Here is a 20757-nt window from a genome sequence, read left to right on the forward strand (position 1 = left end):
GTATGCGTAGGTTTAATCGGTTCATGGTATAAATAAGTAATATCTCAAATTGTATATGTATATAATTTGAAAATTCATGATTTATGTAAAAATTTAAGTCCCAATGAATTATGTTTTTGAACTATAAACAAATAATTGATATTGTTATTTCTCATTCAAATATTTAATTTTGATCAAATTCTTAAAAAGAGTTTTAATACCTATTTAAAAAATAATAAGTGCTAAGTGTAAGAAATTCAAAAATAAACCTTTGGTAAAAATTTAAAGTATTTATAGTTATTTGTTTTTTAATTAATACAAAAAACAGTCTATTTAATTTTTCAAAAACGTATTTTACTCAAAAACAAAAATAACTTAAGGTACCTACTTGAATTTTTTTTATATTTTATTTTAACATCTACCCTTATATTGTTTGATTGTTTTTTCCAATTATTTTGAATCATACTGGTAATTTTTTACCTCTTTAAAATATAAACCAGATACAATTTTCCATCAAAAATCAATCTCAAATTTGAATATCGAAGTAATTTTTCAACTTTATAGGTATCGTGAATATAATTCATAAAACACAACAATTTTTATTATAAAATCCATACATTCATCGTTATAATCAGAGTATAAATTAACATAATCTGTTTATTAAGTTAATATATAGTTGTTGGTTTTATTTCAAAATATAATAATACATAATATACGGTTATGCCTCCTAAGGTATACTTAAATACTACCTATAATTTATTAAAAAGATAATATAAAAATTTAAAAAAAAATGATATTTTATAAAGTTGCGAATTATGATACATTGTAATATAATCATAATTATTAGTATGAAATTTATTTTTAAATTACATTCACAAGAAATACTTAATAACTGAATCATCTTAGTAATGAAGATTATTTCTTATATATTTTGCATTTTTTTATTACTTATATAATAAATAAAATAAGGAATTATAAAAATTAGTTTTATCGATGTCTACATGCATGAACAAATATAAGTCGTGTCACAATAGTCACAATTAAATATGTTTTTCATTTATTTTCTAGTGAGATTTAATTTAAAAAATAAATGAATAAAATATATAATATTGTATTTGTTCAGTACCATTGATGCCTTTTTCATGTGCATATATATATATATATTTATACATGCGTGTTCATGTAAATAGTACTTTATGGTGTACAAATAAATTTTTAATATCTTACATTCTAAAAATATATGTTTGAGAAAAGACTAAAATTGAATTTAAAATTAAAATATAACTTTTTTTAGACATGTATTTGAGTTATAATAATTAGATGAAATCTAAATTATTTAACTAGTTCTATTTTAATAATTTAAATATATAAAAATATATTTTTATTAAATGATTAATTAGACAAATATTAATGTTGTTAGTCATTACATAAACTTTAGTTTTAATATTGAACCACACGTGTATTGTAAAATAAGACTGAATACATTATGCGCCACATTTGACATTACTACATAATCATATTCTAACAAATTATTTTTCCTTCAATCAAACTTCTAAATATTTATATTTTAATATCTAAATTCATTATTTTATTCGAATTGAGTAACTACTATAAATATAATTACTTTTATTGGCTTTAAAATAATATTATACTTTTCAATAATATTCAATATTTGTTTAATTAATCAAAATATTTAAAAAAAAAAACCTATTTAAAAGGTGGAAAAGTAAACATCCATTAATCAGTAAATTGATTATTGTTCGATAAATATTTAAACATATTATTGTTTGTAAAATAAGATGAAATGAGTTGAATTTCAATTTTAAAAAAGTCCTACATTCTTCTTGATTACGAAAAAGGGTGGCGATAGTTATAACTGCTATAAAGTGATTGACTCGTGTGTTCTATATACATTATTAAACTATATAAGTGAAACAAACATAATAGGTATATACTAATGAAAGTTATTGATATAAATACAATGAAAACAAAAACTATTCTAAAAAATAAAAATAAAATGATTTTTAAAATTTAACTATTATTTGTTGGTAAATATATTCATAAATGTTGTGTATGTTAATAGAAAAAAAAACTAGAAAAAAACTGGATCCTTAGAAGTAGATTATACATTGAAAAAACAATATAAATATTTAGGGGTATAAGTATTTTTACAAAAATGTATTTCGGTTTTGATTATTGTAAAATTTTGTAAAATACTGCTTGTATGGATAAAAATAGATTTTTCTTACTAAATATAATTTTTTTAATGATCAAAAATTAGCTTAATTTATTTAACTCAATAATATATATTTTCAAATTTCCATCAAACGTCATGCTTTATATACTCAACTTTTAAACCTTATTACTAAGTAACTGCAGCAGTAATGAGATATATTACGATTTACGAATGAGTATTATATAATATTTTAAATCATTGCGTGGAATAAAAACTACATGTTGCGTGTTTACATCGAATTTTTGAGAAATAGTGCTAAGGGTTTTGGGTACACATGGTTAAGTTAGTATTGGTATTTTTCTGAGTATTAAGAAAAAGTGGTATACGAGGATCGGAGGGACATAAAAGAATAAATTAACGTGAAAAAAACATGGTTCAAGACGATCGTTTACAGGTCACGTAGAGAATAATAGCGATTGGAATTTGTTTATCACCCACACCAATCACCATTTCTCGTATGATGTACTCTTGTTAACAATAAAAATCTGAAACCTTTATTATTAAGTCACGAAACGCAGTAGATGACTTCAGTGATTATTTTAGCCGTTTCACCTTCAAAATACAAAAATAATAATAAATATACCTAGTAATTTATCTTTTCTGATATACTTCAATATACGATTGAATAAACCATACGGGTTTAGTAATATTTAAAAATCTTTTTCGTGTAATACAATAATTATACAACATAGGTATTTAGTTTGATGTTAATTCTATTGAATGTAAAATAACCTAGTGCATGACTAGATAATACGTTATAATAATAATACATTATACATAATTCATTTGATTTTTTAATCAACTTAATCCAAAAAAGGTAGGAAATCGGGTACAGCTCTGTTCTACGTTAAAAAATTAAAATGATGTCGAATGGGTCATTATTATAAGGGTTTGTTAAATTTGAATTCAATGATATAACATTAGTTATCAATACGAAAAATGATTCTGAGTGAAGGTGGTTTGTCAGCTTATATCACTAAGTGTATTTTGTACCTAATATGTTTGTTAATATAACTACTACAGTAATTTATTTTAATTATAAGGAATAGTATAAGTATTATAGTATGTTTTCTTAAAAATTTACGTTCAAAAGAATCAATTTTATGTTGTTAGCTTTAATATTAGAGTGCATTTTCCTACTATCAAACTTAAAGTAAGAATATTTTCATAGGCAATTTCATAGGTTCTTATTGATATTATCATAAATAGTGAGTTATATATAGCTATGTAAAATATTATAACGTTCAAACTAAAAGCTTAAGATAAGCCTATTGCATATTAGTACATTAGTTGCTGAGATGGTTATTGTAATAAATGTGTTGAATTTTAGTTCTAATAATATATTATTAAACGTATAAAAAAAATAAAAACGTATGTAAGTAAATCGTATTTTATTTTACTTAGTAAATATTTATATATTTACTTCATTAGTTAATATAAATTATATAAATTTTTTTAGTACTTAAATTATTTATTTTTTATTTAAGATTTTGAGCGAAGTTGAGTTATAAATATTATAACAATTTTAAAATGATATATGTTTGTTTATTTATTTATTTTTACACTTTTTTTGTGATGGAATTAGTCATCATGATCAAAGTAGAAAAAATGCTTGAATCTTGTACTTTTAAGTGTTGATTTTTATGAAACGTCAAAGAACAATTTATTTTCAAACAATGTTTGTCATTTTTATTTAAAAAAATAGTTATTATATTACAATCTTGAAATTAATAATAATAAAGGTAATATTGATACCTGCTTATACTGTAATTTTCTATTTACAATTTAGTTTCTAAAATATCAAGAATAATTTAAAGCTGTTTTTAAGAATTTGAAAGCTTAAAATATATTATTATTATAACGTGAATAAAAATATTTTTTCCCTGCAAAATTTGAAAGTTAAATATAGGTTCCTCATAAGCTACTCTTATAGTATTACAGCAATTTAAGAATGTTAAAAAACACATAGGCATAATTTCATTTATAAGCTTCTGAAGTTAAAACTTTGACAAACTTCGTAAAATCACAAAAATGTTGGCACATATTATTTTTTACCGGAATATTAAAACAATTTCAGTTTTTTTTAATACCTTAACTTAAAAATTCAACACAGCTCATATTTTTTTGTTATTTTATACAAATTTAAAAATATGGGAAATACTAAATATGCTCATAAAAAAAAAATATATATATATATATTTAAATAATATAAAATAATTTATGTTCTCACCATAGATTTGCGAGCACATTTATAACAAAATGTTAAAATTGTGCGTTTATAATAATTTTGAACATTTTCTTTATTGATGGTATCAATAAGTGATGAATTAAAAATATATGAATTTATTATTTTTATACGATAACCTTATTTTAATTAACTGAGGATCACTGGTCACTCTAAATATATCAATATTAATCGTAATGATCAATCTAAAATATATTATCACAAAACACTACATAACTAATGATTAATACACAGCTAATGCTAATCTTTATGTATTTAGATTGCAAATGTTAACTATATCATAAATAATTAACTATTTAAGTATTGTTCTCAACTATAATAAGTCAATAAAGGTATCTACATATTATCTATAATATATTGTAGCGGTTCTCAAACTTTTTTTTACGTACCACTTAAGTGTATTATTAATCAGTCACGTACCGCTAATGAATTTGTATTTTTTCTCCACAGCCATAACATAATTATATAAGATTTATATGTATAGGTACAACCAAAAACTATTATTGTATGGACTATAAATGGGAGTATAATACGTGTAAAGCTTATTTTTGATAGCGTGTTAATAATTAAAATAAGTTACCAATAAACTTTCTTATAAATATAATAAATAAATACAAAATATTACATTGTTAATATAAAATTGGATTTAATGGGTTGAATGGAAACTTAAGACCTGGAATTAGAGTGAAAAATCTATAAAGATATAAATTTTCAACTTCTAAATAATGAAGCGTGCTGCAAAATCAAGGTCATATCCATGGAATTTGGGCCTTAAAAATATATAAGATAATAAAATCAACTTTTGAGGGTTCTATAGCAGATAATTGGGGTCCAAAGCATAAAGCAATAAATACGGGGAATGTCCGGAATGCGATTTAACATTGACATTCTTAGTCAGTCTACCGATGATTCTTGTAATAATTAATAATATTATAGAAGCATATATGTTATGAATACTGAAGACAAATTAATTTAAACTAATGTTAAATATCATATTGTAACAATAAAAAGACAAGTATCCTTATTCCTTACAATTTAATGTGAACCTTTACGAATTATTTCAATTAGAACAGTCAATTTCAATTCAAAATTTATTTTTATTTATTATTAAATATTTTAAAGTAAAAAACTAAATATATTTATTAATATGTACATAGTTAACCTAATCAGTTATCTATGCTTTTATATAAGCCTAATATCTGTTTAATTTATATGAAAACATAATTACTTACAGTAAATGAATTTACACCATTTATGGTTGCTTAGTTTATAAATCATAACTTATGACCAAAAATATTTCATACTTGGTTAAATTAAGTGTTTCTTATTTATATTATAAACAGAATAATGATAATAATAGGTACTTCGAGAATTAAATAAGAGCGTATGTATGTTATATAAAATTAATACATCTTATAATTATTATACTATATATGAATAAAATACAAAATATTATAAATAGTAATTATTTAAAAGTTATAGAACAGTGTTTATTAATTTGATTACTCCATAAAATATGATCAAGTAAATAATAACCCAAAAATTATAGTAAATGATTAAAACAATTTTGATAATTGAGTTTATTATACCATATATATTTTTTATATTCTTTTAGTATTAGTGTTAGTAGTTAAAAGTTATTTGTTTTATATTTATTAATTATATTGGGTAGGTTACTATGCTTACACTTAAACAGTAAATTATTGTGCTTAATGAATTTTTGGCGAATAGCGTATAGAATAAAAATCGTTATTAAATTGGCTTTGTTTGCTAAATTAACAATAATAGTCTTTGAAACGGGTGTAGAAAAGTAGGATAGTATTACAAGTGACTAAACGAAAAATGTCAAATACCGTGAATTACCATAGGAACCGAACCAAAATCCTGTCTGAGATAGATTATTGTGTTATCGAATAAAATAGAAATTAGTTCAATTGACATTTTAATTTGTCCAAAAGACCAAAACCGAATAAAAGTTACAATAAAATATAATCATATTACGTGATTGTAATATATTCTACAGTTCACGAACTAGAATAACTGATTATTATTGTTGTGTTTATCGTTTGTCGTTAATACCAATTTGTTTTGATAGTAAACTAACATTTAAAATACACAACACCTGCGAAATTAAAATCTAACCGTGGCATGCATCAGGGTCATGGATATAAAAAACCTTCAATCAAAATCACCCGTGACAACCCCCCCCCCCCATACCACCAGTTTTCCACACTAAATTACTAAAATATATTATGTACCTTTATGTACATAACACGTGTGTGTTAATTACCTAATCTGGTATTAAGTAATCCGATACAGTCCCCCTACTCCGCTCGCTCATCGTCCACAGTTCGAAACGTGGAGGCAATCTGCGATAATCTCCAATAAAAAGGGATAAGTGCTGCACAGAGTACGTGCAGCTGACAGGTTTCCGACGCACTTCTAGGGGAAGATAGGGTACTTGAAATGCAGTATTGTTAAATCGCGTTATTAAACAGGAACCATTATTATTATTATTTTTGCACCTATAATTTCCGTGTTGAAATTAATAATCATAATTTTGCCCATCGAATCCTTACACAGACATGTAACACGATTTTCGTAAATATCTATACCAAAGAACAAACGCAAACAGAAAATGTCCAAACCAGAAAAAGTATGGTGGAATATTATTTTATACCATTATATAATCGTCAGGCCAATGTTATATTGTATAATGTGCACGATAATGTCAACTATCGAACAGTGATTATCTTCCGGATGTTTTTCGTCTCATTTGCTTTCCGTTTTACGTTAGTAATGTTCCGTTTTTATCAAAGGTTATCATATACGTACAAAAAAACCAGGTTTTCTTATTACTGGGCAATGTTCTATATTTTTTATTAGACAGATTTTAGTATACATTTTGTAATAACGAAGTTTGTTTGAAATGCATTGAACAAATCGATATTACGGTACATTTAAAGTTTCTACCAGAAAAAAATCCCTAATTACTCATTAGTCATTCATTATATTATTAAGTATAGACCTAAATAAAAAGCGTTTTTTTTTTAATTATTTCAATAATTATTTGGTATGAAACTTGAGTGATTAAATAAAATGTGATTTGGTATTTAATTAAACAGTGATTATCATAAAATGAGTATATTTTTTGTACATAACCTTTTAGCCGTTAAAGTTAATGTAAATTAACTAAGCAATTTATTAAAAAAAAAGAGTTTTATTAAGTTACATTATTTGTTCAACTTGTTTTAATTTTGTTGTTTCATTTTTCTTGTAAATTGTAAATATATATTTTTTTCATATACATTTTTATTGCATAAAACGTATTGTCTACTATTAACACTTCTAAACGTTTATTTTTTATTTATTTTTTAACTTTTTAAAGTATATTTTCAAATATTATATAAACAATGATGTATGGACCTTTTACTAATTATTTTAATTCACAAGCTTACAAACATGCTATTTTGTTACCGATATGTTTTTATTTGTCAACAATATATGTAAATAATTTTACGAGGAAGTGGTAAACGTAAATATGATATTATATTATATGTTCTTATACATACAAATATACATTCGACAAGAATAGAGATAAAGTGTTATTATTATTATTCTTTTTAACGACACATTGTTTAGGAATTGAACGATTAAATCGCGGTGCTTAGTGTGACAAAACATAAGCTTAACTGTTGAAACTCTGTACGTATAAAAAAATATTAGTTCGCTTTTTATGTGTTTTATTTTACTTCGGATTCGTGTGAGGGTTAGGTGTATATAATGTACATGACAATAACCGTTTTGTGAATCGGTCGTTCTTGGCAACGACCCAACGAACGACCATCGGTTAAGATGTTCACTATATTCACTACGAAAGTGGAATGTTTGATAATAATAATATTATATACTATTCTTCACTTGTATTTCATGTCACACAGCAGAATATGCGCGTGGAACGTATATTTTAGTACCTATTTTACTGACTATTTTTCGAGAATTTTTCGTGTGGTTACTTAGATTTATTTGATTTTATGTGTACAATGTGTAGGTATAAATACCAATATTCGAAACAGTATGAACAACTGTAATAAACTGTAATATGATTTTGAATTTTATAACCAGAGTAATATACCTAATGACAATTAAATCATAAATTATCGTATCCGAACAAGCATACACTGGTATCATATTAACGCAATAATCAAATGTAAATTCACTAACTAAATTACATGTTAATACTTAATTATTGTTTTTATCTGTAAAAAATCCTTTTTGGCAAGAGTGATGATTCGAAATGGTTGATTTTTGGGATGATACGCCAAACGGTTATAGTATATCACAATGACGTAATCATAATTCTCAAAGGTGAAATTTGGTGAAAAACGTCTTCTGATCCGAATATTTATCAATTAAAATAATATGAACGTTGAGTAGTATACAGTACCTATTTAAATTTTTAGCATAGTAAAACCTTTAAATAGCAAACACTTATGTGAGTACGTGACTGTTCAAACTATCGACAATTAGGAAAAATTATTATATTATATTATTAAATTGTATGGACTTAAAAAAATAAAAAAATATTGTTGTTATATAATTATGATTATTAATATTATTTATTATTAAGGTTACACTGAAGTCGATTAACTAATAACAGTGAAACTTTGGGTGGTTTTAACGCCTTAAATGTTGAAGTCTTGTAAAGTTACAACCACCTACGATGTTTTAAAATCACCTTTCATATTCACACATAACATATCCATAAAATATTTTTAACTTGTTTTTCTACTGTTGCAGTTCTTGCTTTTGAGACGCATTGTTTTATCGGGTAAGACACGAAAAAAAAAGAAGTCGATTTCATCTAAATTATAAATCAGAATGAATGAAAAAAAAGAACAAATCCTTCAAAAATTTTCACTAATTTACTATTCCAATCGTTCACAACATTATCCTCAGTAGAACTATTTTCTCTGCATACTGCTTTATAAAGAATGTTTTAATGTATGCGAAGTCTCTCAATAAGCCATCCGTTTGATAATAAACAATTCATTTTACTCGAATTTTCAGTGATTTCTACAACTTTTGTTCTTATACAATATATAAGAGGACTAGAGATAGACAAATTCTGAACACATACCTAGCAGTACCATTTGTAACACATGATCTATTTCAAAGTCCTTACCTTTTAATTTTGATGAAGTTCGATATTGTCTTTCTATTCACGTTTTCATCACACCACTTATTACCCAATAAATTTACCCATTACTTAGTATGGATCCGATTTGAGTTTTTTCCAACTTTAAATCGAGTGGTCAATTTACGAACACTTTGTTTCTTTATATCATAACATTTTATTATGTCGATTTTATTTTTAAATGTCAAACGCGACTGTACTAAAGCCATGACAAATACGATATTGAAGGTAGATATGTAACATTAATAAGCCATCTCTGTTCGTGTAATGTGTATATTTGTCATTTGATCATAATTATTTACTGTATGTACCTTATCGTATTCAATAAATTACATATAAAGATAAATGTATTTATCAAAAGTAATATATAAACAGGTTCATATTTTTCGTTAAAGTTACCCGTTATTTATATTTACTTAAACAAACAAGACTACCAAAATCTCCGTGTCGGTTATTCAGAGGTATCCACTATTTAGAAGAGTGACATTAATTTCAATTGGGTTGTACTTACGATTGCGAATGAACATTTTTCGTAACATAATTGCCAACTTTTTAACTGCCTATTTGCGTGCGACGTGACCAGATTTTATGTTAGTCAATTATATTTTTAAAATAAATGGATTTAATATTATTTATCCAAATTTTGTTTTATTTTCAAATAATCAAATTGTAAATGGTTAAAAATAATGTTTGTTTACTATTATGTTGGACGGTAGGTACAATATAGATAAAAACATATTTATCTATAATATTTTTTCTAAATTTATATTAATTTGATGGAAAACCAGCTCCATCCATATATGATTTTACCATAAATTATTTGTTATTTTTTCGTGTCGTACTTGTTTGGTTTCACACGTAGCAATATTAGTTTTACAACAAACATAAGCACAAACTTTGGCAATAATAAATTCTATTGAATTGTATTAAAACATTGTACATAATCCTATACTAAAAAAAGGTAAATTTAAAATTTAATTAAGAGTTAAAAATTACAGTTATAAAAAATACACAATAATCTAATTTTTTATTTATAATAAAACTGGAAATTCATACCAGGAAAAAAAATAAGAATAAGAAAATAAAAACTAATGTAATTTTTTCAATTTGTAATGTATTATATATTATGCAGGTGGGTAACAGAATTATTAATATTTATACCAAATAAAAATGATTAAAACACTTTTATTTTGTGTCGTTTAATTTTAGTTTACAACAAAAAATCTTTTAATCAAATGCCTAAATAAAATTAAATTCAGAAATTTATACATAGGTATTCCGAAAAAAAAATTCTCTAATAATATTATATATTTGACGTTCGACATTTGTTTTTAATCTTATAGCGCTCTTGCTGGGACCCGAACGATTTGTCCGTTACTGAGAAATATCTTATAATTAAAGGTTTCTGTTGAAAGAGGTTACATTGTATTAGCTTTTGATTTGGGTAACTTTTAATTTATTTAAGAACAATGTTAAAATAAATATATCTAAAGCAGATAAAAAAGTTCTATTTTTTTCATTAAAAACAAATTAAAAATATATTTCTATCCACAACATAAATATTACATTATTCAGTTTATATTCTAATGTTTGAACTTTGTTCTAAAACAATCTGTTTTAAGTGGTTTTAACAACAAAATTTAAACTAATGGTAATAATTTGATTGTATTTTTTATCTATTAAATATAATATAGGTAATAATATGTAGGCTTAATGATGCATTACATATGTGTGAGTGGAGGGAATAGTAGTATATAACTTAACAAAAACAAAAATTAATTTCCCCTACGAAATGTTATGATATCTTTTATTGGCACTTTATAATTATTTATACTATATCAAATTTTAATAAATTCAGAGGTATTTTATTTTAAATTATCATTTAAGTCTAACAATCTGCAACCACAACTTATATAAATTAAATATATTACGAAACTATTTTAACTTATTACTAAAAATTCAGTTTATTGATTAAATCGAAACTTTCGTGTCGTGTCCCTGTTCTTTATATAATAAATAATAAAAAGGTAATATAATGTCAGTAACACGTATATTATGTCAAATATAATAATAATAAATACTATAATATTCAACTCTATATGATACGTGTGGTTATTAATTTAAACTAAGCTTCGATAATCTCAATAAATCTTTTGTGCTGTTAGAAATTTTATTTATTTCATGGATGAATAGAGATTCTTTTATCAAAATAATCGTAGATCATACTTAGTTTGAATTTCAAAAGTACTTTTAATTGGTTTCAATGAGTATCACACCATTTTTTTAAATCTAAATTATTTCAAAGTATAATCAAAAGCAGATTACACACGAGAGACTACTTATAAACCAATCAATGTATAGTGGTACATTTTTTTTACATGTTTCATAATTTCCTTTATAAAACTACGAGTAGGTATATTAGTTTCACTAGAATTTTTTTTTTTTTTGTAGACACTTTACAAACATATTACATGGGAAATGTATTACCTACAAAGAAACAGTGTAATTGAATTAGAAAATAATTATTTGTTTTTTAAGAAATATATTTTATTGAATACACTTATATGACTAAAATCATATATACAAAAATTGACTACTTAAATTTAATTATTTTCACAATGTATAATCCAAATATTATTTATTTCAGAATTAAAACCGTTTAATTTCATACTTTATATTATTATAAAAAAAAAAAAAAAAAATAATACACTGTTATCGTAATAGAATTTTTTATAGATTCTAAGAAATTATACCAAGAGAAATAATATAAATAATAAAACTGAAAATTGAAAATTGATACCTACAAAATCATGTTGAAAAATATGGTTATTTGCATCTGTTAAAAATTAGTGGGAGTAATCGAATTGGTTCCTGTTTGTGTTTAGGTCAAACAGTTAAATTTTTTTTATTTGTTATAATTGATACAGAATATAAATTAGATAGTATAAAATATGAAAAAAAAATATTTTAGATATAAAATACACTCTAAAGTAACAATTGATTGTTGCCTGTTGGAGACTTAGCAAATTATTTCTGATACCTTGATCAGTTAAGTTAATAGTTGAGATATACGTACTTCTACCGCTGTATGAGCAATTGGCATATAATATAGATCCCATGTAAGTATGACAATAATATTAGTGAGCACTGTACAGTATCAAATATACATCGTAATTTATACTTGTACCTTTATAAATTTGTTTTTGCTTATACGTGGATTGTATTTTAATGTATATTTTTTTTTTATTTTATTGTTCGTTAGTATGAAGTTTATGTTTAGTGAAAAGGGAACTAAGTTGTTGTTTATTATTTTTAACCAAGCATACTTTTAAGTGGATAGTCCTAAGCCTATAAAATAGAGAAATAAAATGTACGTAATTAAACGGAAACCAATTCGGCTTACCTTAAAAAATAATTTTTTCAAACTGGAACGAATTCGGTGGGGTTGGGGCTCGGTAACCAATTCGGTTCCAGTCAAATTAGTAAATTACATTTTTTGTACCTATATTGCATTTAAAAATCCAGGAAAAATATTTTATGGAATGTGTGAGCCTTCCAGTATATTAAAGGTGCCTAAAGTTATTTATTTGAATATATATATATCATAACATTAATGTATAAATATATATTATATATTATACATCGAGACACGCGTTGTTTTAATTTAAAAATGTGTGTGGTACCTGGTAAATAATAATGGGATTTTTGAATAATATATGAAAATTATTGAAATTGTCATGACTACCGTATATTATTATAATTCTAGAAAATAATCACAACAATTGCACCTACAAATTCATTGAATATCAGTTTTGACCTCGTTTTTGATATTGAATTTTGACATTTTTGTGAACTATTATTTTTGAAGTATTAACCACATTCAATGATTTAAGTTTATTATTAACTTATAAATGTATTACAGTAATAACATTATAAAATAAAAAGATAACTATGGATATTATGATACTATAATTTATTATAATAAAACATTGTTTTAGATATTTTAAAAAAATTAATGATAAACTCAATTATTTATGAAACGTTAATTTTAGTTTTTTCAATACTTCCACGAATAAAACTAGGAAGTACCAAAAATTATACTACGTATACTTGGTAATAAAAATTGAAAAATATAATTGAAAATATATAGATGGATTTTCACCTATAGATAATTTTATACTGAATTTAAGATGTAAATTAAATATGTATAAATTATCCATACCTTTTACTTACGCAGAAAATAAATTATAAAAATAACTTTTTAAATAAATCCATGTACTTAATTTTTAAAAAGTCACTAGAATACTCACGCTATACTTACTATCTAAAAATACAATAGATAGGGATAAAGTGTATAATTAAATTATTTTCAACACAGTAATTATTGCAGGACAATAATATGCAAATACCATTCACAATAAAAAAAAAGAAATAGCTAACGTAATTATTAGTGTCTAAAGTATAAAATAAACCAAGATGAAACTTTTCTTAATACATTTTCATTTTACAAGATGCTAAGCACATCTTCATTATTATAGCATAGGTAATACATTATAATATTTAGATTTTTTTTTTTTTTTTAATAAGCTGCTTTAAAATTAAGTAATGTAGTCCTATGTTAAGTAAACTAATAAATATTACTTATTTTTAGGTTGTAGCCAAGTACGGGAAGTGGTAATGACGAAGTTGTTTTGAAATGAAGGGTTCCAGTATCAATAGACCTCAAGTACCCCTACTATCACCAATTGAATATAACATTGAAGTAAGTGTTTAAAAGCAATCATATTATTATGTTGAAATATAAGGTTTAATAAAACCAGATAATTTTTTTTCAAACATAGTATTCTATTTTAAACATTTTATTCAACAACCGAACAATAATGTAGTTGTCTGAATGTGTGTGAGTAGCTCAATCAGCAATTGTCGATAACACAGTTAAATACTGACGAACAATTAACTGACATTTGTAGTAATGAGTGCGTGTGTATGTGTGTATGTCTGCTTGTGAACTATACAAATTGTAACAATACATGAATGGTGATAATTGACTGTATTTTTGGTTCAAATAAATAATAAATAATAATAATCCACAGAAATACAGTCATTAAGTAATAAATAATAGTGAAACGATAATAGCTCTCTCGGCTACGCTATAATATAATAATAAGATTAATAATAACAATATAACTGTTAACGCGTATACACAATATACAATCGCAGTAACGGTGGGTATAAATACTCGTCGATGGCTTAGAAAAAAATAAGAAAAATAGGAAAAATAGGAACCATTAACCACGAAAAAAAAATATATAAAACACAAAAATGAACTGTACACAATCAAAACTCTGTTATTTTGAGAGAATTTATTAAATAACATTTGAAACATCGGGTAAGTGCATTTAAAAAAAACTCATGCAATAATACATGTCTAACAATGCAACGAATTATTGTAATAATGATAACATCAAAAATCATGAGTACTAAAATATTAAAGTCAATACAGCATGTAAATAGCAGGTGACATCAATATTACAGCACGGCTATTGCAATGATGGCCACAAAAAATACTACGATATATGTTCATTACATATATATATATATATATTACATATACATACTTACATCCTTTGCGTCGCAGTGACAATGTGTATACATTTTGAAAATGCCTATTGTAAAATGTGCGCCGTGCTTGATTACACAACATGGAGGGGGCGTGAACGGCATCGAAACGGAACAGGATAAGACAAAAGCTCAAAAGAGCTGCGTTCCAAACACAGAATCGTGTAACTGAAGTTATTTTTCAAGTTGCAGAGTCGCGCCCAGCAGATTTTTATCTAGAAACACGAGTTGTCCGGTATAGATGTTTATGAGGTACACGAGCTGTATCCTTTGTCGAAAAAAATCGAGTTTACACAAACTGTCTGGCAATAAATTCAAATCAAGACATTTTTCAGTTTTGAATATTTTGATACTATAAATATTGTATACATATATTTTTATTACACGAATGAATGTGATTTCATCATATTTATAAATAATAAAGTAAATTAAAAATAATAACTATTACACGTTAGTTAGAAAAAAAGAATTTAAATAACACTGTTATATATTATAAATCAAATAAAAGAATTTATCCAAAAATATAAAAACACATATTTTACACAAGATTAACGTTATGTAATCATATTTATTATTAATATATCGAACTAAGAGCAATATATATATATATATATAACGTTATAGGCAAACACATTCAAATGCAAAAACTTTTTATCAATCAACTTTTCTGAACAAAACTCGAATATCTCATGTTTATCATTAGAACACAATTCGTTAACACAAAAACAACCACACAAGAGTTTATAACTTTAGTCTACTTTTCTTTTATTGCTGCTGATGCATTTCTTAAATAATATAATACATTTAATTATAATTATACGAATATATACTTAATAGTTAACATAACATTTTTAGTGACTTATTATATTTAACAATTTTTCATTTGGCAGCAGATCTATTGGTAAATTGTTAATACCTATATAAATAATTAGTAGTTCGATTAGTATGCCAAAGGACAATTTATTGTATCAAACACCGAATCAAATCTAACAATAATAACAACAATAATATAATAATAATAGTATTATTGTAAAATAATATAACAATATTAAAGATTAATAACAATGTGTTAAATTTAATACATTAAATAACTATAAATCAATGAGTAAAATAAAAATTAGTTGAAACCAACAATGGCGCAAAAAGAAAAGTTTACTCATCTTTTCTGGTTTATTAAATTTTCACTACTACAAACGTCGTTCAACAATGATCTAATAAATAAAATAATTCTTTTTAACCCAATTCATAATCTACTAATAATGGATAAAACAATAACAATTACAAAACAAAATTACTTACTGCTGAACATGAATCGTAGACGGTAGACGAAGCCAAAACAATATAATAAGGATGGCCATGGACGAGTACCCAGTTGATAAAAGACCACTGGGAAGAGATGATAAAAAAAAAACGTGAAGGCACTGAATGGAGAACTGGATTGAAAAGAACGAGCTTTGGATAGGGAAGACTGAAGAATTGGATGTGTGACAAGATGGTAATTTTATTTAATAATAAGTTCTTATTAAATATTTATTTTTTTTTTGTCTATTACGGGACTCTGGAGTATGAAATTATTTTATCGCAGTATTACATTAATACATTTAATTATTATTTAGTTTAATAAAAATATCTGTTCATAATAGAATACAAAGATTCATATCGGTTATTAACAGATGACAAATACGCAATATTATTAAACATGGGCGTTGCCTTTTCTTACATAATAATTCACAAGACAGATATTGTACAATTAACTCGCTATCATTTATATTTTCATTTATGTGCGTGTGTATGTCAGAATTGTTGATCACGAATTAACCTCTGATTTGGTGGCAACTACATATAAAGCGATCACCTTACAGTGAGTGGAATTGCATAGGGACAATTAATACTCGCAGTCTTTATGTCTTTGAATTTATTACCAATTGACGACCACAACAAATGTATCAGAGACTATCAAAACTTTTCATTATTCATTGGATAAAAACTTTTAGTTCCCGAGAGAGTGACCGATGGGAAATCACGTTATTGTCCCAGCTAAATACGAATCACAGCTGCCTTAAGTTTTTTTTTCTCAACACTAGAGAAACAATTTTATTTTCCGTTAAAATCCACAGAGGAAAAGCGGTTTTGACCTATCCTTTACATATTATTTCTTTCTATTTATATATATTATATATTTTCACAAAATGTGGTAGACATTTTTTCACGATAATAAACTTCTCAAAAATATTTGTTCGATTTATCGATTCATTAATACATTTTTATAATCAGAATATCTCATTGTCATTTTTAAATAGAATTCGAGTATTTATAAATAATATTTTATAAACCTAATCCAATAGAAATTATAAAAAGAATTTTTTTTTTTATATACGACTATATTTATACATAATTAAAATTTGTAGTAATCGAAACTAATATTTGACCTTCATAATTGAATAAAAAGTAATTAACTAAAGTATTCTGTTACTTAAAATTAACTCCTTGTATAGTTTAAAAGTAATTATATTAATACCCCTCCATGTAACAAGTTGAACGGTATAAAATATAAAATAAATATATATGACATATTATATTTATAAGTATTTTAAATATTTCATGCAATTTTAACGTTAACAAAAAAGTTGGAATTTAATTTATTAAGTTGTAACTGTAACTAGATAATATTATATATTTTAATCAATATAAATGAAGATACTTAAATTGAGACAAAATTCCTAAATAACTATTTAAATTACGATTTATCGACACATACATATAATCACTATCAGTGAACTTCTAATTAAGTAGGAACTAAAAATGTTCAAGTTCATAGTTTGATGTAATTTATACATGTTATTATAGTGGCCTTCTTAAACCAACTACGTATTATTTTTTATTTAGGAGATTTTTAATTCAAAACTTTAGACGACTAAAAAAATGACAAGTCAAAAAGTTTTGTACGTAGGATTTAATCACTGCACCAAAAATCAAAGGGCGAATAAATATACCCAAAATGTGTCAAATACAGTAATAGTATTATCGGTGACACCGTAAAAACTTTGAATTTGGCTATTAATAGCTAAAATACACATTAATTGATTATAAAATACTGTCAACATATTTGTTGAACATAGCATAGAATTTAAATATTATAAATTACTAAATAATTATTTTATCATGAATTATTATTCATAGACGATTGTGTTATTGAAAATTAACTTTATGAATTACTATGTGTTCTTAGTTAAGCTTTTTGCTATGATTCTGTCTACTATATTAAACCTATACACCTCACAATTATTAAATTGTATTTCAATATATTTAGTTTTTTTTAAAATTATTATTATTATTATTATTATTAGATACCAAAAAAAATGAAACAGGACAATGGTGTAGCTAAACTGCCTATCTAGAGTGCCGTGTAATCATAAAAAATAATAAAAAATATACAATAGTATCGTTCTTTTTAAAAATGTATACATAATAAAATAGTATTTATGTTCAATTGTAGATTTTCACTTATTCAAATGCATTCATGATACATACATATATACATACATTTTTTGTACTAAAAAACTTTTTTTATTAACATTCAACTATCAAGGTTATAAATAACGTGAATGTTGAATAAGCTCGATTAGAATTGAATAATTCGTTTATTTTTATTATGTTACGATTAAAATGAAAAAAAAACCTCATTCTGTTATTTCTTTCTAGTTATTTAATATTTAATCAGTCACCTAGTTACGTAAATTACACGTACAGTTTAAATGATTAAAAAAAAGTGTATAATTAATTGATCGAAAGTGAAATGTGTACACGTTATAAAGTAATCAATTCCAGATTCAAAATGCATTTAAGTTTTATATACTAGTTAAATTTACTATTTTATAAATTATTAAGGCTATCATTACTTAATTTTTTGAATATGATACATACATTATTTTGCCATTAAAATTTTTAATATGTTATTTAATTTAAAAAACACACCAACATTAATTAAATATAAAATAATCGTTACGTATTATTACTCGTGATAAAATGTATATATTTTTAGCAATATTAGGATTTGTTTACATTTTAAATTATTTTGTATATGAGTGTACATTTATAACAATATATCTTAATAAGATAACGTCTTATTTTTGAGTTTTTTTGATTTTCAATATTATTGTCAATAATATTTTATTTATCATTATTATGTATAACATTTATTTTATATTTGTGGTCAATATATATTAATTTATTTATTAACTAGTTCATCTATCGGTTCGGCAATAATACTCGTAAAGTTATTTGGTGTTTACAATAGAAACTTATATTAACGAGTAATTTTTATTACACAATCCTAATAAAAATAAAAATGAGACCTACAATCCTCGCGTCTAAGAGTGTAAATGTTTAAACGACTGAGCCCATTGGATATATAATAATATATGTTGTTAAAAAAATTGCATTCATATTTTTCATCTATTTGGTAAACGTTTCAATGAAGATGCGTGAAATTTGTTCTATAATTATATGCTCAGAGTCCATAAAGTAATTATTTTATTAATTATTATGTCAATACAGTTATTAAATTATATTTAATTATTTCAAACTAAATAGACATTATTCAATATAAGAATATACAAATTAAATAACATAATATATTGTTATGTTTAAATGGACGGTGTTTGTGAGAAAGGTCTTAAGTCAAAACTTACTAGTTTCCAGGATACATAAAAAACATTTTTTTCGCACCGTTTTTAAAATTGTTAATTAATTATTTTTGAATAAATAAAATTAATATTTTAATCGATTTTTTAAGACAAATATTGGCCAGTTTAAACTGTATAATTTAGTTTTACATTAAATTAATTGTTTTATTTTATATTACTATAGAAGGGATAAATATACTTTTACTTATTACAATTAATAAGTTATTTAAAAAATATCATTTTAATTATACAATGTTGTATTTTATCAAAATACTTTTAAATAATGTAATTTTAAAAACTATATAAATATTATGACTATAGAAAAAAAAATATTTACGATTGAAACGCTTTTAATAATATGTATATTATTATTATTTTATTATATCGATAACATTTAAATTATAAATTTAATTTTCAAAAATAATGATAAATCACGTACCTGATAAATTGATTTTGAGTTAAAAATAATGATAAATAATACGATTTGGAAAATCTAGCTTCACTTATTTTAGACTTAAAAAGATTGGTTTCCCATTACACGTGCTTTTAGAAATGGGGATAAATTAGGAATGTATCGGAATTACAACAATGTGTTTTTTGTTTTACTTGTGATCATTTTTCGAGTAATGTTAGTGCGCTTGAAGTTTCACGTGACCTGATATTTTGATTAGATATTTTATTTAGTTGGTAATTTAAACTGGTTATTGTGTTTTAAATTTCTTATTAGTTTGTTACGGTAAAGATAATGAAAAAATACAGAAAATGGAAAGTATAGTGAGATTTTAAGAAGTCCGAT

At 24.0% G+C, this 20757-nt stretch overlaps 1 protein-coding gene across 1 annotated transcript in view; it reads left to right on the plus strand.

The window, feature by feature from the left end:
• The window catches only part of LOC114119437 (uncharacterized), a 268368-nt gene that overhangs the window by 122907 nt on the left and 124704 nt on the right, over positions 1-20757 (plus strand). The window contains exon 3 of the mRNA XM_027980994.2: positions 14309-14419. Within this exon, the coding sequence (XP_027836795.2) occupies positions 14354-14419 (66 nt within the window). The 5' untranslated portion in view covers positions 14309-14353. The remainder of the gene's footprint in view (positions 1-14308; positions 14420-20757) is intronic.

Source organism: Aphis gossypii, chromosome X (genome assembly GCF_020184175.1).
Source record: "Aphis gossypii isolate Hap1 chromosome X, ASM2018417v2, whole genome shotgun sequence".
Classification (NCBI taxonomy): domain Eukaryota; kingdom Metazoa; phylum Arthropoda; class Insecta; order Hemiptera; family Aphididae; genus Aphis; species Aphis gossypii.